This window comes from Bombyx mandarina, chromosome 11, assembly GCF_030267445.1.
Source record: "Bombyx mandarina strain Sakado chromosome 11, ASM3026744v2".
Classification (NCBI taxonomy): Eukaryota; Metazoa; Arthropoda; class Insecta; order Lepidoptera; family Bombycidae; genus Bombyx; species Bombyx mandarina.
The window spans coordinates 14,686,281-14,707,268 of record NC_143218.1 but is presented as its reverse complement, the minus strand read 5'-3'; the positions used below and the strand labels follow the sequence as shown (position 1 = coordinate 14,707,268).

Genomic DNA, 20,988 nt, shown 5'->3' with positions numbered 1-20,988 from the left:
GTTACTGGAGCCCATCGACATCTACAACGTAAATGCGTCATCCGCCTGGAGATATAAGTTCTAAGGCAGCAGTCGGGGAACTTTTTTAATTATTACCCCAAAATATTTTTGTGTAGGTTGATAATTACCCCATGGCGAAGAACAAAAAAAAAACGAAATCGCTTCTTTTTAGTATCTTTCATATTATAGATCCCATGATAATTTTGAAAAGAAAACAATAACTAAAAATTTAACGATTCTAAAGAAGTTTCACTTCAATATATACTTTTTACTCACAAAACTTTCATTTTACCCTATTTGGGGTAATTTACCCCGGTTCCCCGACCGCTGTTCTAAGGTCTCAGTGTAGTTACAACAGCTGCTCCACTCTTCAAATCGAAACGCATTACTGCTTCACTCCAGAAATAGGCGGGGTGGTGGTACCTACCCGTGCGGACTTACAAGAGGTCCTACCACCAGTTTATTAAACTAAATATACCAGTATATATAGTACTAAGAGAGGTGTGGTATTGTATTTCTGTAGATAGTGTCTTACGAAAATACAAATAAAACGGTAATAATTAGATGTAAAAGTACGGCAGAAAAAATATTATGTAGGTAGGTATGTAGGTAGTCACTTATTTTGAAACCTTTACGCCTCATATTTCTGCAGTTGTATACAACGGATGTATACAACGGAAGTCAAACAGTCTAAAACCACACACATCACGTCTGAGATAGTCTTTCTTTTCTTCTCAGTCGTACACTCCTAGCGGAGTGGTCGTTGTTATGTATGTCTTATTTGGACATTTCCATAGCTCTCATGGGATAATAGTAGCAGTGTTTTTTTAAATAAAATGAATATAAATAATTAAAATAGTGTTCTGAGATAGTAATGCGAGCATAAAACACGAATCTCCCTGCCGAGATAAACAGTTCTAGTGCGTTCCGTCCCGCACAGGGCGGCCTACAAGACTTGTGACGTATGACCGTGAATGGTGCGCGCGGATTTTTATTTTCGTGTGGGTGATATTAAAAAATTCACAGTGTCGTCATTTTAAAGATATTAAAATAATTTTTTTAGGTTTAATATTTTTGTATTGTCTTTAAATTTATATAATTATTTTTTGTTTTTACGTGTTTGGAAACTTCCCCATTCATACAATTTCGTTCTTCGCGTTCCCGCTAGAAAATCCTGTTGATTTCATTTTTCTATTAATATACACCGTTTTGGCATTGAAAAGATTTGAATGTCTGGGCTACGTTTCTCCTAACAGATGGTTGGTAAACGAGAAAAACAAAATTGTCTACGGTGACGCGCCTCATCAAAGTTTTATCTATGTTAGAGTTTAGAAATGTTAGAATGTTAGCTAGGGACGCGCCTGTTTCAACGAAAACTGCCTAGACCTATAAAAAGAATTTGGTAGGTAATAACTTTTACAATACCTACTTATACCTAACTAAACATTTTAATCCAAAGGTAATACATTTAGTATGTTTTATTCTTGCAGTATACAATTTGATTCCGCCTTCACTCACATTGGTTCAGTCGAATTCGTTCCTTGTAACGCCTCTCGTCTAAAAAACAAAACTTAGTTTTGTAATCAAAATGAGTAAGTACAAACACAAATACATTTAATAATTTTATCTATTATTCATCTTATTAATTATCCCATTATTTACGATAGTTTAAAACTAACCTATCAAAAGAAAACTCTTATAACCTATAAAGTTTATTTTATTTATTGAGGAATAACAAACAGTGATGAGATAAAACAGTAATTTCACTACTTCACAATAAAAGTTAATGTAGCCCACTACAACATTTGACTGATGACCATCAACTAACTTTTGTGACAGATGTTCGTTGAACCCAGACTATCGCAATTTTCCGCAATCCCATTCAAAACTATTTTGTTAAGTACAGTTCCATGATTGGCCTTTTCTAAAACTTTTTTGAAATCAGTGTATACATCTACCTCCAGATTGTTTTAAATATTCTCTAATATCTATTTTAATGCTTTGGATTCCCACTTTACAAATCTATATTGTTCGGGTATGATGATATTATGGAGAAAAGAGTTTATATAAAAATATGAATCAATTTTGAGCTTTGACTAGGTGAACAGAATTGATACATCTGTATTGCTCAATGTCATATCTTAAGCATCCCAAATGAACTGGTGTTATGTTTTCACACCTCTAGAAATATAAACAGATACTTACTATACATTAAATACATATTGACGCTTGAAAGGCAAACGTGACTAAGCGACAATAACTGCTTTGTACATAAATGATAGGCAATAACCATATTCGATGTGCAAAAAACATATATTTCTATGTCTATTAAAATAATTTCAATCCTACAGCTAGATTCGTTAAAATAGAATTCAGGTATTTCAACTTTAAATTAGTTTACTGTAAAGTTCACGCGTTGTCTCTTAGTCATGTTTGCCTTTCAAGTGTCGATATATAGAGTACTAACATATGGAATTATATCTGTGAGATTAGAGAACACATCATGAACTAAGCCACTCAATTAATGTAAATCATCTTTTTGGCTAAAAATTAAACATAAACAAATTGCAATACTAAGATATTTGTATTTCATAAACATCAACTTTTTTCAGCAATGGATATAAGACCCAACCATACGATTTATATCAATAATCTCAATGAAAAGATTAAAAAAGAAGAATTAAAGAAGTCACTTTATGCAATATTTTCACAATTTGGTCAAATATTGGATATAGTAGCAATGAAAACCTTAAAAATGCGTGGTCAAGCATTTGTTATTTTCAAGGAAATTTCAAGTGCCACTGTTGCTTTGCGGAGCATGCAAGGATTTCCATTCTATGATAAACCAATGGTAATGTTTCCAAATGAAAATGTCAAGATCAAAATAAATTTATCTAATTGCACAATTTGCTAGTTCGATTTACATAAAACTTTATTTTACAGAGAATTCAGTATTCAAAAATTGATAGTGATATAATAGCAAAAAGTAAAGGAACATTTCAAGAACGACCTAAACGTCCAAAGCTACCTAAAGGTACTGATGATGGGAAGAAAAAGAAAAACAAAGATCCTAGCAGACTTATTGGGCATGGTATCCCTGGTGCTGGTATCTTAAACAATGTTAATGCGGAACAACCTCCCAACCAAATTCTGTTCTTGACAAACCTTCCAGATGAAACTTCAGAGATGATGTTATCAATGTTGTTCAATCAGTAAGTTCACATTCACTTCATTAAAAAAGTAATTTTTATCATCAAATAAGAATAAAATACACAAAACAATAAAAGCAAAAATTCTAATGTAACTGCACGTTGTAGAGAATTGGAACTCTCACATTCTCATTACTGAAGTTACAATGTTACTTTTTAAGTTTTAAGTAACTTATAATTTATCAATAAATTATATTTTTTAGGTTCCCAGGTTTTAAGGAGGTTCGTCTCGTGCCAAACAGGCATGATATCGCTTTTGTTGAATTCGGAAATGAAATGCAATCTGCAGCAGCCAAAGAAGCATTACAAGGATTCAAAATAACACCAACACATGCAATGAAGATTACTTTTGCTAAGAAATAGTGTAATGTAAAACATGTAATTTTAAGTATAAATAAATTGAGAAACTGAGAACTGTTTTGAGCATTGCACTCCGCCTAAACAGCTCTCTGATCTGGCTGTGATATTATTGTGATAGTTTAGAAGTGTAGTTTACTTTGTAGCCTTAAGAATATCATCCGAGACTTAAACCCAACCTTAAAATAAAACAAAGTTGTGTTGTATGCACCACTGTCGTATGTATTTCTGCCATGAATTTTCTTGCAATTTGTATATTATTTGAAGGGTAGTCTTCACATGATGCATTGAGACTTCATATTATGATGTCTGGGCTCATGTAACCACTTATTACCAGAAGGTCAGTGAGCCTGTCTGCCTATCGTATACAGCAACAAAAATAAACTATACCTAAAAATCTCGGAATGATCAATTTTTTCCCTTTCGCAATCATTGGTTGCCATTAATAAATAATGAACTTTAAAATAAATAATGGAATAGCTCATGTGGTGATGTTCCATCAAAATAGTCGCTACTTCCATTACCTATAAGTATGTGTTTTAGAAGGATTGCTGTTTGCTGAGTGTTGCAGTGAGTTTAGCATTGAATTCTCGTTATTACACGACTTCAATAGGAGACTTCAGTGCTAAACTCGATAGAACTTACAGTCTGGCCACGGGACATTCGCCGATACGAATATTCGCGCGGTGCGAACGGCGAAGCGTCTAGCGACTAAAATAAGAGCATAGAAATGTACCTTCTAGCGACTAAAATAAGCGCATAGAAATGTACCTAACCACGGGACATTCGCCGATACGAATATTCGCGCGGTGCGAACGGCGAGGCGTCTAGCGACTAAAATAAGAGCATAGAAATGTACCTAACAGCCTGGCCACGGGACATTCGCCGATACGAATATTCGAGCGGTGCGAACGGCGAAGCGTCTAGCGACTAAAATAAGCGCATAGAAATGTACCTAACAAGCCACGCGCACCGGCGACCGGCGAAATGTACCGAGCGAATCGCGCGGGCGACTTACGATGCGGCGGGCGAGCAAAACAAATGCATGAATAAGGAGTACGGAGTCGAGCGGTAGTCGCGGCGAATAGTGCAGTGATTAAATGAGTTTAGTTGTTTTCGCCGCGAAAAATGAACGCCGAAATTTTTATATTTTATATTTTTTATTATTTTTTTATATTTTTAAACTCGTCGTGGCCGAACGGATAAGACGTCCGGTGTTGAGCGATGCACCGGTAGTCGAATATCAGGCGGGTACCAATTTTTGTAATGAAATACGTACTCAACAAATTTTAATGTTCACGATTGATTTCCACGGTGAAGGAATAACATCGTGTAATAAAAATGAAACCCTCAAAATTATAATTTGCGTAATTACTGGGGGTAGGACCTCTTGTGAGTCCGCGCGGGTGGGTACCACCACCCTGCCTGTTTCTGCCGTGAAGTAGTAATGCGTTTCGGTTTGAAGGGTGGGGCAGTCATTGTAACTATACTTGAGACCTTAGAACTTATATCTCAAGGTGGGTGGCGCATTTACGTTGTGGATGTCTATGGGCTTCAGTAACCACTTAACACAAGGTGGACTGTGAGCTCATCCACCCATCTAAGCAATAAAAAAAAATATAGCTGAAATACTAGCTAGACCAGCTATTTGGAAGTCTAGCCACCCAAAGTATTTCTCGTACTTCTTGTGGAATTCTCCATCTATAGGTATACTCCGATTCTTATTCAAATCATGTACTTCACAATCTTTTCCAAATAATAGGTCCTGAACCAAAAAACTATTAATTTGTAAGCAATATCGAGATAATTTCTATATAGACATTTCGCTGTCGGACTTCCTTACTAGTCGCGGCGGCGAACGTGAGTACCCGTGGCCTGCAAACGGTGCTGCGCGAATGGTCGCCTCGTCCACCGCTTCGCTGTTCGCACCGCCGATCCCCGTGGCCAGGCCGTTAAAGAGGAAGAAGAGTATAGGAAAAATCGGATTAGACCAAAGGAGCCATAGAGGCTAAACCAAACCCTTGCAAATTACATCCAACAGCACAAATTGTGTGCTATGAATATGTTCTTACTTCCAGAATAAAGACCAAAGGTTGTGGACGTGGAGGAGTCCAGGCGGGAAGACCAAAAACCAAATCGACAACATACTGAGTTTAGATGCTTAAACATGGCAAGTACAGAAAGTGACCATAGGATTTTAAGAGCCCACTTAACATTGGAATTAAAACTCGAACGCAGAAGACTTATTGAGTCCACCCTTTAACCCATAGACACAGACCACTAAGTTTCTCGCCGGATCTTCTTAGTGGGTTGCGTTTCCGATCCAACGGTAGATTCTGCGAAGTACTGCTCTTGCTAGGGTCAGTATTAACAACACTCCCGGTTTGAGCCTCGTGAGTTCACCTACAAGTCAAGGAGAAGCTGAAATAGCCTCTCAAGGCTATCAGCATAGATAGGGAAAAAAAAGTCGGGACGATTGTATTCCGTGCATTTTTCCTTAACTTGTCGTAGAGTGTGGATATGGTCGATCGAGGAAAGGACGCCGCGGAATCCAACCTGTTCTATTGGTTGTGATGAGCCAAATTTGTTAGAAAGGCGCAAAGTAATAACTTTGGTAAATAATTTGTAAATATGACTCAGGTATCGGTCGGTAGTTAGTGTGTTTGGTGGTATTGAAATTTTTTATGCAATAGCATGACTATTGCATTTTTCCAAACCTATGGAACCGCACCTTCAAAATAACCTTATTGAACACCACTTGGTAGGTACCTAAGTGCTGTTCAATAAGGTTCCTAAGGAACCATGGTGCTCCGACGGCTATCCTGCAAAAATGGGATTGAATGACTTGAAGGGGTTTCAAGTTGGTGCGGGCCGCGTGAGCGAGCACTACGCTTGCATAGGTCATGACGGGGGTCCCCTGACAGTAGCCTTTGTAGATTATGAAAAGGCTTTTGATACAGTCGAGCACGGTGGTAATATACTCTCTACAGAGATCACTAATCGACACGAGTTAAGTGGAGGCATTCAAATCTGTCTACCAGGATGCTATTCTACAAGTAAAGAAGCATTCTTACTGGTGGTAGGACGTCTTGTGAGTCCGCACGGGAAGGTACCACCACCCTGTCTATTTCTGCCGTGAACAACTCATGTCTCAAGGTGGGTGGCAGCATTTACGTTGTAGATGTCTATGGGTTCCGGTAACCACTTGACATCAGGTGGGCCTGGCATCTCATCTAAGCAATAAAAAAAAACATTCAAGTTAGAGGCCTAAAAATACAGAGAGTGGAGATTCATACATACATACATACTCATGGTATGTATGTATTCTGGTATGGTTTCTGGTCTCAATAGAACCAGACAGGAACGGGAGATAAAGCGCCGCACACAGCTAGAATGCGCTGCTTTCGGTAAACTGACCGAGGTACTAAAGGGGAATACACCTATGAAAATGAAGTGTCGACATTCGAACAATGTGTCTTTTTTTTTATTGCCCTCGTAGGCAAACGAGCATACGGCCCATCTGATGGTGAGTGGTTATCGTTGCCCATGGACTATAGCAATGCCAGGGGCAGAGCCAAGCCGCTGCCTATCGTTCAATCCCGTTCTCCCTGTTATATTATATGGGGCCGAGACATGGACGCTCACAAAGCAAACTATGACCAAAATGCAAGTCACACAAAGAACCATGGAACGGGCTATGTTAGGCATTTCTCTACAAGATAGGGTGCGCAATACCGAAATGTGCAGAAGAACTGGTGTGACTGACATAGCCAAAGTGATTGCTCGCAGAAATTGAAAGTCAGCCGGCCACATGTGCCGTAGCACTGACAATCGGTGGGGCACAAAAGTATTAGCATGAAGACCCTGTACTGAACATGGGCAGACAACAAATGAGGTGGACCGACGACCTGGTCAAAATAGCTGGCAAGGACTGAATGTGAAAAGCAAGAGATCAAAAAGAATGGAATGCATTTGAAGAGACATACACTCAGCATTGGGAAGACACTTGAAGATGATGATGTGTTTCAAAGTGGAATGTTAGACTGAATATTGATTGTATTCTAAAAAAATCTTGAAACAGTCAAAGCTTGAAGAACATTTAAATTAGTGTTATTTTTACAAAGATGCAGTAGATGTCATACAAGTAGTAGGTGTATATTCTTTGGACTATCTATGGTGGACTCTTTGGCGGGAACGCGAGGAGTGAAGTTGTGTGGTTTGTTTTATTTTGTCTATTTAATGTTTCTTCAGGTTTTAATGTAATAACCAGTGGTCGGAGTAGGTAGATTGATTTTATATACTTTCGTCAAGATATTATAATATCGACATGCCATTTTATCCATAATGATTATTTTTTTTAATTGAAAAAAAAATGTTTAATCCTCATCGGATAAAATTTCTATATTTATGAGATAACAAAAACCCTGTCTAAGTTTTGTCTCATACTGACAAGCGTCATTTCTAATTCAACTGAAAGGGACAAAATACGGTGTAACTATTCCATGGCGTTTTTGCATAAAATAAAATACTGATTTCTTTCACCATTAGCTAGCACTGGTAGCGTAGATTAATATTATTAATACATTTTTCACCTTAAACACAGATTCACGCTAATTTCAAAATTCCGGAACAAATATCACAATAAATATGAAGTTCCGGTATTTTGGAGGCATATCCATATTATCCTCTACGTTTGAAGTCAACGATCTTAAATCGATCTACCTAGTCCGACCTCTAGTAATAATGGTGGTTTATTAAATAAATGACCACCATTTTACTGAGATTATATTTCATCCCATATCATCACATCTCATTTCATTTAATTTCATCACAGTTGATTAATGTCTCAAATTAATCATCGTCATTTCATTTCACTCCATGTTATAATTTTTCATAAAAATAAGAATATAAATTATAATAAGACTTGACTTAAAAGTTTTAGTTACCAGGTCATAAAAACTCTTTAAAAAATATATTTAAAAAAGTGTAATCACAGAATTCACAGATAACATATTTACAATTTATATTATTATGTTAAATCAAAAATATTGGAACAATTAGTAATTTTTCTTTAATTTCAACGTTTAAATTACATTTTTTACCGAAATTAACCGTTTAGTTAATAGTTTAAAAAAAATCGTGTCCGTTGTTTAAAGCGATTTAAGAAATGGAAGATATATTTCAATGGTGTAGAGAAGGAAATGCTTTGCAAGTAAGAGTTTGGCTCGATGATACCGAACATGATATGAATCAAGGGTGAGTTTAAAGTGTTTTAGGTTTTTTTAGTCCTTAAAGTTTTTGCTACGACCAGATGGTCAAGATATGTTGTCACGCCCACAGCGGAGTGTACAAACACGTCAGCTCCCACAAAAATATCATAAGTATGTAACAGCTATGAGGTCATTTATATACTGTTCGACAAATTTGCATCTAAATTATCAAGAAAAACTACAATTGCAGGAATTTGAAAAGTAATTTCAAATAAACTACGAAACATTATGTGCAAAAAACTTCATAATTAAATGAATTGTACAAATGAGAGATCTTCAAATGAAAAAATGACTTTTACGATTATGTAGTCTTCTACCTGAATGTAGATCTAAAAAGCAAAGATCAATTCAAAATTGCTCCTCATTATGTGCACATATAGTATATTAACATGGATTTTGTATTCTAATTAAAAGTTTTATATTTCCTCTTATTTCTGCTGCATGAGTCACAACAGTCCTATACCTTTAGTTAACACAACAATTTTCCTGTTCCTATGTTATTACTGCTTAGTTTTTTATTGTATAGGTGGGTGAATGTGCAAGTGACCCAATTAGTTTTGTTTACCCTTCAAATTGTAATGTGTAACTGCTCTATAGCATAAACTTTGTTCTTTTAAATTCCACTTGGTGTTATTTACAAAACACAGTTGATTTTATTAGTGTTATTACCAATACAGTATATAATAAAAATAATATTTTTTCAAAAAAACAAATTGATAATTTAAATGGAAAACATTTTGCATACTTATATGTACATGAGTTCTTGCAATAGGTCTTTGATATTTTACAAATAAAAATAACCTATATTGTTCACTAAAAACACTTACATCACTTTATTATTATTTAAGACTTCATGCATTAAACATAACTCAAGAAAAATGTTTCATAATATCTAAGTATATTTAATTTTGAAACTATTTCCAAAAGTGAAATCATCAGATTGGCTATTTATAATTGATATATCTATGATTAATAATTATAATGAGAAAATAATTGTAGCGATGATCATGGCTTTAGTCCACTTCATTGGGCTTGCAAAGAAGGGCACCTTAAGATTGTAGAGATGCTGATTAAGCGTGGAGCAAGAATTAACGTGACTAACATGGGAGATGATACACCTCTGCATCTGTCAGCTGCCCATGGTCACAGACCTGTTGTGCAATTGGTAATTTCTCATGAATATTATTTATGCATGTTTAATCTGTTTGATCAAGGAGCATTTTTTTTTATTGCTTAGATGGGTGGATGAGCTCACAGCCCACCTGGTGTTAAGTGGTTACTGGAGCCCATAGACATCTACAATGTAAATGCGCCACCCACCGTGAGATATAAGTTCTAAGGTCTCGGTATAGTTACAACGGCTACCCCACCCCTCAAACCGAAACGGATTAGTGCTTCACGGCAGAAATAGGCGATAGAAATAGGCCTAATGTTCTTTTATACTCTTCGTCTCTTTGGGTTTACTCCATCCGCTATCAATATTATGTTTTGTATTTTATTTCTTATGGTGTTATTTTCTACATTTAAGGAATAGTGCATGGCTCATTAGGTGATGAAACTGAACTGCTGGTTCTATCAAATCTCATAATGGAGGTGACATCTATAACAAATACATTTCAAATAAATTGTTTTTGTAAAAAATATTATTATTTGTACTGTTTCTATAACTTAAAAATAATCCGAACAAAAGTATGATTGGCGCATGCAATTCATGATATTCATAAATTTATTTTCAGCTTTTACAAAACAGAGTAGATGTGAACTTCACAAATGAGCATGGGAACTCGCCACTTCATTATGCTTGCTTCTGGGGCTACAATGCCATAGCTGAAGATCTAGTCCTTGCTGGTGCTCTTGTTTCAATAGCGAACAAGTATGGTGATACACCTCTAGACAAAACGAGAGGTCAACTTGTACAAAGGTAAAGAGTTTTTTAAGGATTCAATTTTATATTTCTTTTTTCATATAATTTTCTTTATAAAACCAAGTGTTCTTTAAAACTATCTAGCCTCTTGAGTTTCTCTCGGGATTTTCTCAGCGGAACTGACTCTGAGTTGTTACACTCTCATTAGAGGCAGTTGTTAGCAAACCATTCCCTCTCAGCTAAAGTCAAGAGGTTACATTGAAGTCGTTGTGGCCTACAGGATAAGACGTCCGGTGTATATGTAGTGATGCATCGATTTCGAATCCCGCCGGCGGGTACCAATTTTTCTAATGAATTACTTACTTAACAAATGTTCACGATTGACTTGGTGAAGGAACAACATCGTGCAATATAAATCAAACCTGCAAAAGTATAATTTGCGTAATTACTGGTGGTAGGACGTCTTGTGAGTCCGCGCGGGTGGGTACCATAACCCTGCCTATTTCTGCTGTGAAGCGGTAATGCGTTTCAGTTTGAAGGGCGGGGCAGCCGTTGTACTGTTAAAAGTGAGACCTTACAACTCATGTCTCAAGGTCATGTCCTGTCATTGTTAAATGAAAAAGTACCAGGCCAAGGGCAAGCACTTCATTAAAAAAATGTTAATAAAAATCTTTTAATACCACAGCTACTATGTTGTAATGTACTAATCTATATATTAATACGTGAAGCAAAAACTTTGTATCCCTTTTTACGAAAATTGCGCGGACGGAGGAGTATGACATTTTACACACTTATAGAGAATATAGAGAAGAAGTGCACAATACTAATATTTTTTTTAAATAATGCATAAAAGATACATTAAATCAATAAAGAAAACATTACACACACTACATACCATGACAATGTATTTGACGCACACACGCATGCATACTATTTATTGTCAAACTTTTGTTCTTGACGTCAGTTGTCCAATTGAGAATAGATTAAATAACATATTGTTTGTCTTTGTTAATATTTTTTATAGTGTAGTCTTGGCGAAACTTGTGATAATAGAAGTATAAAATACAATCATAATAGTGTACAAACTTACAATTCCAATTAATTATAGTCGAATTTCGACTACTGCGGGACCTCTAGTATAAGAAAATTTTACTTTACAGGTTGCACGAGCTAGCTACTCAACAGGGGCAAGACCTGAAGAAAATACAATTTAAGGACCAGTCCTGGCTTGGCTACAAGACTCGCAGCCGTGACGCCACGCTCTCACGCCATAAGGGCATCAACATCAATGAGTTAGCACTGCACACCCAAATCGCTGTGACTCCTTCAGGTAATGGATGATAGGAATAATAGAGCAATAATTTCATCAAGACATAATATATTCTTTACTAACTCTTATAAGTGATAATATACTAGTAGGTTATGGACACATTAATGCAACATCTATACTTATACATAAAATTGGAGTGTGTGTTTGCAATATTGAAATAACCGCTTTTACTACATGCATATGAATACCTAGTCAGGTCATAAGTATTGTCACACAGTAAAAACTTTTCTTTTAGAATGCTGGCCACAAAAAAGTTTATTGAATTCGAATTTCGAATTGTTCATGAAAATAAAAATGTATACTTTTAGAATTTTACTCATTTTTAAATATGGAGTGGACGCTTAAAGAAGACCATGTTGCAGTTATTGCGTTGCATCGTTGCGGTTACGCGCCAATTAAAATTTTTAACATACTGAAAAATTTGAATATAACCAAAAGATTCGGTTATCGTACCATCAAACGATACAATGAAGACTCTAGTGTAGATGACAGGTCAAGAAGTGGTCGCCCTCGGTCTGTTAGGACTCCAGCAGTGATAAAAGCTGTGAAGGCGCGAATTCAAAGAAATCCCAAACGTAAGCAGAAACTGTTGGCCCTTCAGATAGGGTTAAGCAGAACCACGGTGAAAAGGGTGTTAAATGAAGACTTAGGGCTTCGGGGATATCGAAGAAAAACAGGACATCGTTTGAATGCTCGTCTAATGGACCTGAGACTGAAGAGATGCCGCGCTTTGTTGAAGCGGTACGCGGGAAAAAAATATCGGGAAATTCTTTTTTCGGATGAAAAAATTTTTACGCACACAGTAGTGAAGAAGCGAGCAACCGTATTCCGCGTGTCCAACGAGGTCATTTTCCATCCTCGCTCATGGTATGGTTGGGAGTTTCTTATTGGGGCTTAACAGAGGTACATTTTTGTGAGAAAAGTGTAAAAACGAATGCATTTGTGTATCAAAATACAGTCCTGACGAACCTTGTGCAACCTGTTTCTCATACCATGTTCAATAACATGCACTGGGTATTCCAACAAGATTCGGCGCCAGCTCATAGAGCGAAGAGCACACAAGACTGGCTGGCGGCGCGTGAAATCGACTTCATCCGGCACGAAGACTGGCCCTCCTCCAGTCCAGATTTGAATCCGTTAGATTACAAGATATGGCAACACTTGGAGGAAAAGGCGTGCTCAAAGCCTCATCCCAATTTGGAGTCACTCAAGACATCCTTGATTAAGGCAGCCGCCGATATTGACATGGACCTCGTTCGTGCTGCGATAGACGACTGGCCGCGCAGATTGAAGGCATGTATTCAAAATCACGGAGGTCATTTTGAATAAACTTTAGTGTCATAAGAATCTATATTTTGTTAAGTTCATTTTGATATATGAATGGTTACATAATGAATAAACTTGTTTCAATTATTTTACATTAAACATGTGACAGAATTTATGACCTGACTAGGTATATACGGTACATACACCAAAATAACATTTTTCACAATTTTTGTCTGTCTGTCTGTCTGTTTGTTCCGGCTAATATCTCGAACGGCTGCACCGATTTTGACGAGACTTTCACTGATAAGTAGCTGATGATATAAGGATTTTTTTAGACTAGCTTCGCCCCGCGGCGTCACCCGCGGTACAACAATAATCGCAGGTAACATCGCTGGACTCCGCTATCAATAATAAAATTTAATGTTTCCGAAGCGAAGCGAGGGCGGGTCGCTAGTGTCAATATAAAAATAACTCTTATTCTTTATTTTAGGTGAAACATGGAGAGGCAGATGGCAAAAGAACGACATTGTGGCGAAGATATTAGCCATAAGGGAATGCACGCCTCGTATACAACGAGATTTCAATGAAGAATTTCCTAAATTGAGAATATTTTCTCATCCCAATATTTTGCCAGTGGTAAGTTGGGCGTTTGATTTTAATATACCTTCTTATTACTGTAGAATCACTCTTAGTACAACACATGTTAAATTTTTTGTCTCATGACTATTTTTAGACAATTAATAAATCTTAATTTAAAATGTATTGAGGAACAAAGGAACCATTATTATTTAAAGTTCAACAGAAAACACTATCTTATTTGACGTCTAAACAAGCAACTTAAACTGGTGGTAGAACCTCTTGTGATTCTGCGCGGGTAGGTACCACCGCCCTGCCTATTTCTGTCGTGAAGCAGTAATGCGTTTCGGTTTGAAGGGTGGGGCAGCCGTTGTAACTATACTGAGATCTTAGAACTCATATCTCAAGGTGGGTGGCGCATTTACGTTGTAGATGTCTATGGGCCCCAGTAACCACTTAACACCAGGTGGGCTGTGAGCTCGTCCACCCATCTAAGCAATAAAAAAAAAGCACGTAGAACGGGAAAAATTGCGGTCGTGGGCGTGATCGTTGTGAAGATTAAGGTCGGACTAAGGTGCGCGTTGCGTCAGGTCGGGTGCTGCGTGTCGCCGCCGTCGCTGGTGGTGATCTCGCAGTACATGTCGTGGGGCTCGCTGCACGCGCTGCTGCACGGCGGCGCGGGCGGGCGCGTGGTGGTGGACGCGGCGGCGGCGCTGCGGCTGGCGCACGACGTGGCGCGCGGCATGCGCTACCTGCACTCGCTGCAGCGGGACACCATCCTGCCCGCCTACCATCTCAACAGCAAACACATCATGGTACGGCCGTACTCCCCACCTTCTTCTTTTTTTTTTAATTTTTGTTGGCTCCGGCACGGTTTGTGCATTAGCCAGCGTCAAGTAATAAGATTTTTATAATTCGCCGTTTTTAGTTATTTACTTACAGTTTATGAATAATAAAAAACGAAGGAAACTAATCCCGACATAACAAATGATTAAAATGAATTGAATTTACAAATGAGATGATATGTGATGAATTTTAAGCTCAGTAAAAGAGACTTTTTCAGAGGACTTTTTGGAGGGTGGCGTGTGCGCGCATGGCGTCGCGTCCGATGTTCATAGTGTGATTCTGGTCTATAGAAAACGATACATTTGATTCGACTCGACACGCATCGCGTTTCATCGGGTCGCGTCACGTTTTAATAATGTGTTTCCGCCTTTATTCTCCTCCAAATTGTATTTCCAAATATAGTTTGTGCTTTTAAACAAACTATGAAATTAGCATCCTGTAGCTTTAGTGTGTCAGAAAAAAAAAATCTCACCTGTTTGAAAACGCGACCCACTGAGAAGATTAGAGAAACTCAGTGGGCTGTGTCTATAGGTTAATTTACTCGTCGAACCCTTGTGCCGAGTGCTTGCGGTACCTAAAAGCACTGTTAATGGATCGGGCGGATCCGTAATGACGTTTTTAGGGCAAGAAATTGTAATATAATAATATAAAAATAATAATTAATTGTGTCGACACATTGTGTTGTACAGATCGACGAAGACCTGACGGCCCGCATCAACATGGCGGACGCGAAGTTTTCGTTCCAAGAGCGCGGGCGGGTGTACGCGCCGGCGTGGATGGCCCCCGAGGCTCTGCTCAAGCCGGCCGCCAAGCGGAACTGGGAGGCCGCAGACATGTGGAGCTTCGCCGTGCTGTTGTGGGAGCTGGCCACCAGAGAGGTTTCATTTTTATTTTTTCTTGCTTAGATGGGTAGACGAGCTCACAGCCCACCTAGTGTTAAGTGGTTACTGGAGCCCATAGACGTCTACAACGTAAATCCGCCACCCACTGCACGTCTGTACAGATAGGTACCACCCCGCCTAGGTTTACCGCAAAGCAGTAATTCGTTCCAGTTTGAAGGGTGGAACGGCCTGTGTTCTATAGGAGTGAGACTTGGAGCTCATGTTCAATCACTTAACACATGAAAACAATGATTAAGGCAATTGATATTAACTTCGGCAACGGCGAACCGTAGATGCACAGTCAACTGTTCTCATAATGAGATTCATACATTATTAACCATACATGTTACCAATCACATAATAACCAATCACATCGCCATAATAGGAAGTATTCCTCAATGTTCTCTCTTTTGATGATTTGTATGTTGACTAAATGTGTATTGATACGATTTATGTCTAAGGTTCTTCAAAAACAAAATAACATATTTTTTATTGCTTAGATGGGTGGACGAGCTCACAGCCCACCTGGTGTTAAGTGGTTACTGGAGCCCATAGACGTCTACAACGTAAATCCGCCACCCACTGCACGTCTGTACAGGTAGGTACCACCCCGCCTAGGTTTACCGCAAAGCAGTAATTCGTTCCAGTTTGAAGGGTGGAACAGCCTGTGTTCTATAAAACTGAGATTTGGAGCTCATGTTCAATCACTTAACACATAAAACAATGATTAAGGCAATTGATATTAACTTCGGCAACGGCGAACCGTAGATGCACAGTCAGCTGTTCTCATAATGAGATTCATACATTATTAACCATACATGTTACCAATCATATAATATAATCAATAATAACCAATCACATTCCCATAATAGTAAGTATTCCTCAATGTTCTCTCTTTTGATGAATTGTATGTTGACTAAATGTGTATAGACACGATTTATGTCTAAGGTTCTTCAAAAACAAAATAACATTTTTTTTATTGCTTAGATGGGTGGACGAGCTCACAGCCCACCTGGTGTTAAGTGTTTACTGGAGCCCATAGACATTTACAACGTAAATGGGCCACCCACCTTGAGATATAAGTTCTAAGGTCTCAGTATAGTTATAACGGTTACCCCACCCTTCAAACCGAAGCGCATTACTGCTTTAGAGTAGATATAGGCAGGGTGGTGGTGGTACCTACCCGCGCGGACTCACAAGAGGTCCTACTACCAGTATATAATGTTATGCGCTGGGATTCAGGATAACTAAAAAGCTCCACCAAAGCACAAATTAAAACTGTATTAGCAATTAGAACACTCACTACTTCGCTTCAGGTGATCTGTTCGCTGTTTCGCTTCGAGTAGTTCCGAATGCTAACTAACCACGTACCATCTCTGCAACGCTTTTATAGTCGATACGACATCCCTAGAACTGTCGAGATCATTCTTCACAAGTCGAACACTTTCGACGCGTGGAAGTCAATCGTGAACATTTGTTGAGTACGTATTTCATTAGAAAAATTGGTACCCGCCTGAGATTCGAACACCGGTGCATCGCTCAACACGTACGCACCGGACGTCTTATCCTTTAGGCCACGACGACTTCAGACGTGCTCCTGTGATAACATAAAAATAATTGGAGTCTAAAATCTCCCTCCTCGCGTCGTTTCCTCACTGCTGAGGGTCGTGACCATTATAATTCGACATGATTTTACTCCTTGTGATGTCCCGCCAGCGCCTCCGATCATTGGCCGCATGAAGGGCGTCGTGGAATGGGATCTCTAGTGTGGTGCGGATTTGGTCGAACCACCTTGTCGGACTGCGCCCGCGCGGTCTCTTTCCCTCGATCTTCCCTGTCACGAATAGTCCGGTGTTTTCCGAGCAATATGACCGAAGTACTCGAGTGCGCGGCGAAGGCAGAGTGTGGACAGTCTAGTCTTAATCTGCAGTTGATCTAAGATAGACTGATTGCTTCTTTTCGCTGTCCAATTTATATAGTCCATGTCTAAAATCTAGGGATAGCCAAAACCATTTTGTGATGCGACTGAAAAATGTTTTGTGATACGACTTCGCAAAATCATGATTAGTTTCTCTCAAAAACGTATTAATTTTATACGCAGATACCATTCGCGGATCTGTCACCAATGGAGTGCGGCATGAAGATAGCGCTTGAAGGTCTTCGTATAAGCATACCTCCGGGAGTGTCGCCTCACATCTCGAAACTCATTAAGATCTGCATGAACGAGGATCCCGGGAAACGACCATCTTTCGAAATGATCCTACCGATTTTAGAGAAGATGAAACGCTGATTTTGTTGAACGACACAATTAATCCGTTTTAATTTGGTAACTTTTTTTTCCTCAAATGGTTTTGATACGTTTTTTTTTACTTCATTAAGGCAATGGGATCTTGAAGATTAAACACTATAGAGATGTGTCATGTGTTGTTAATACTCGTTGACCAGATCTAATATATTTTTAAATTGACAATACAGTCATTGCCTTATCTATTTAAAAATAATACAATACCCAATGGCTTCATTATGTAAAAAATCCTACGTATTACCGAACAACTAAAACAATTGTTTAATACGTGTCACAAAAACATGCAAGCACTTAAAGGTTTTTCTAACAGCCATTATTTTTAATTTTTTGTTGCGTAATCGTTCTATTTAGATTGTGTTCAGATTATTTTGATTTATGTTTTAATGGTAATGAAAATTTAACATTAACACGAGAAATGTTTTATAAATACTAATATTTAAATCGGTGCTAAAATATATAATACTAAAATAAGTAAGCTTTATAGTATTCAATGGTGTATTTTGAAAAATATATAATAATATTAATTATGAAAGTAACGTAATAATAATATATTTCATACCCGCCGAGGTCAATACTAATTTTATCAATAAGTGCCATTTTTCTAGATCCAAGCATCACGTTGAATGAAGGAAAACTCGCATAAAGATTCGTCTTGAGATTTTTTGTATTTATAAATACATAATATACTCAGGTCAACCAACAGACTTTATTTTCAGATGAATTATCTCAATAGAACTTATCAAAAAATGGTCTACAAAAATATATATATACATACATATATGCATTAGAAGCAATTGAAATTTGAAATGTTCTATTGGATAAGTTAAAATCATGTCATGTCAATCATCATCAATGCCTCTCATGCCTTCAATGTTGTCTTGTCAAATAACTATTAAATAGTATTTATTTAGAGAATCTCTGTCTTACAATAATAGCTTATAAATGTGTCTTAAAACGTTATTCAAATGTGAAATGTGACATAAGCGTGCCTTAATACTGTTAATGAGGTCTTGATTTGTAGTAATCTAATCTAATCCTAATATATTATAAAATTAATGTGTGTCTTTTTGTTTAACCGGGTCTGTACGTCCGCTAGTTATCCGATATTTAAAAGCTATGTTTTTTTTTTGCTATAGCTTCACCAACTTACGGTGGGTGGCACTGGTCCAAGAAACATAACGCGTATTTTGAAGTGAAACTTCTAATGCGACTTCCAACAAGGTTGCGTTAAACGTTTAACGCTCCCGGGGAGGGGGAATAGAAAGAGACAGAGCGAGAGTGAATGTGTGGTACTCGAACGCATGCGCGTAGTATTCCTGTTACAGGCCAGCGCGAGTGTTAGCAACGAGTAGCGTCTAATATTTTAATGAAGTATTTAAAAAAATATATACTGGGTGTTAGGAGATAGCTTCCGCAAAACGAAGACAGACAATAGTGCATGACACCTTTGATGATGGGACGGAAATAAATATTTCATTTCTGTTTTTTTTTAGTAGAGTAACGTATTTTTCATGAAACTATCGTTTCATTTAGCTGTACTAACATAAGACTGGAGCGTAAATAATGCTAATAAGAAGGTTTACAAATATGATTTTTCTTTAAATCAGGATTGATTTTTTCCGTCCCATCATGAAAGGTGTCATTACTACTATCGTCTGTCTTCATTTTCGGAAGCGGTCTGCTAACACCCAGTATATTTATTTTTCTATCTATGATATAAATGTTGAAGATGTCGCATCTCTTATACACAGCATTCCCTATTACAAGAGCAATCTGATTTATTTATTAAGTTGCACCAACAAAGTGATCATCAATACAAAACATTGACAAATTGACAAAAGTTCATGGCAGATGTCACCTCAATTATAGGTGTAATCGACAGTGCATTAACATCAAAAATAAAAAAAATATACAGCTAAGATTTGAATACATTTCATTCATTGCTTAAGATTAATTTAATTGGGAGATGATCCGCGACAGATTTTTCCTGTAAGTAGTGAGACAATCAGAAAAAACATCTATTTCACTTAAAATAAGTTCAGCGCAATCGGATTCAATTTAAGGATGAATGAAGAAAACCACAATACTACACATCGAAAAAGAAGTTTCACTTCATTCACGTGGACCAAGTTGTACGCGCACCATTTTTTGTATAATATCACGCGATATGATGCTTCCTTAAGCAAAAAGCCAGATCAGTTCCCCGGGAGAGTCGAGGGAGTAGAGGGAGTGGGTTGGCAATTTTCTTAGTTGACCACGCATCGATGTTCTTGATGACCCTAAGTAATGGTTTAAATGTCTCTCTTCAAACGAGACAAGGTACTTTACACTCTAGGTCTGACCGTCTCCGGCATAGCCGGTGGCGACAGGTCGAGGTAACTACCCATCATCACGTGGGCTATCTGTCTTCGGCAACAAAAAAAAATGGCAATTTTATAATAATACAGTTTGTGTAATTTAACAACTAACTATAACTAAATTAAAACTAATACATATTTTTATGTAATAAAATGTTCAATATATGGTTTTTTTTTTTAAATAGCTGCTGATTGGCTTTTTTCCTTTTTTTTTTCTCTAGTATTAAATATGTGGGATTCCCATTACACTAAGACAGTTAATAAATTGAACGAAAAAAAAACAATTGTAAGTAATTGCCGTACGATTTGCTCCTAATATACTATTTGATTGAGCTTCAGTGCGTAGTACGCACTTGTTCTTGGATCAACAATAATTGAGTTCCGCATTATTCCGCAATCTTTTAAGGACTACACATATTTAGAGGCTTCTAACCAACATAATATTATTATGTCAAGGCGTGGGAAATAAAAAACATCAAATTAAATACTATTTTTTTCTTTTCTTTAATTTTATAAAATTATAAAACTTACAGAAATGAATCTATTATCATTCTCATACACGTTTGTGATCAAAGCAAGATAAATACATATTTTACTATTAAGTTGATGTAGAAACAAATACGTCTTTGGTGATGTTTTTAGAAAGTTGTTTTAACTTTTATGTGTAGGTTAATTTTTAGTTATACAGAATCAATACAACGGGATGCCTTATAAACTCACTTTCACA

General features: G+C 37.4%; 2 protein-coding genes across 3 annotated transcripts; both read left to right on the top strand.

Annotated features, from left to right (window-relative positions):
- Positions 1-640: 640 nt before the first annotated feature.
- Positions 641-3,623, top strand: snf (U1 small nuclear ribonucleoprotein A snf). 2 transcript variants are annotated; one of them, XM_089731050.1, is made up of 5 exons: positions 641-1,402; positions 1,491-1,592; positions 2,613-2,851; positions 2,944-3,212; positions 3,413-3,623. In XM_089731050.1, the coding sequence occupies exons 2-5, from the start codon at positions 1,589-1,591 to the stop codon at positions 3,570-3,572; spliced, it is 672 nt and encodes a 223-aa protein (XP_089587176.1). In that variant the 5' UTR covers positions 641-1,402; positions 1,491-1,588; the 3' UTR covers positions 3,573-3,623. The 2 variants fall into 2 exon arrangements, with proteins under 2 accessions (XP_089587176.1, XP_089587177.1); XM_089731051.1 differs by having other exon boundaries at positions 967-1,406.
- A 4,917-nt stretch (positions 3,624-8,540) lies between these two features.
- On the top strand, positions 8,541-18,960 carry Ilk (integrin linked kinase). The gene is made up of 8 exons (XM_089731049.1): positions 8,541-8,822; positions 9,836-10,001; positions 10,573-10,757; positions 11,861-12,030; positions 13,787-13,932; positions 14,463-14,687; positions 15,408-15,596; positions 17,701-18,960. The coding sequence occupies exons 1-8, from the start codon at positions 8,734-8,736 to the stop codon at positions 17,887-17,889; spliced, it is 1,359 nt and encodes a 452-aa protein (XP_089587175.1). The 5' UTR covers positions 8,541-8,733; the 3' UTR covers positions 17,890-18,960.
- Positions 18,961-20,988: the final 2,028 nt, after the last annotated feature.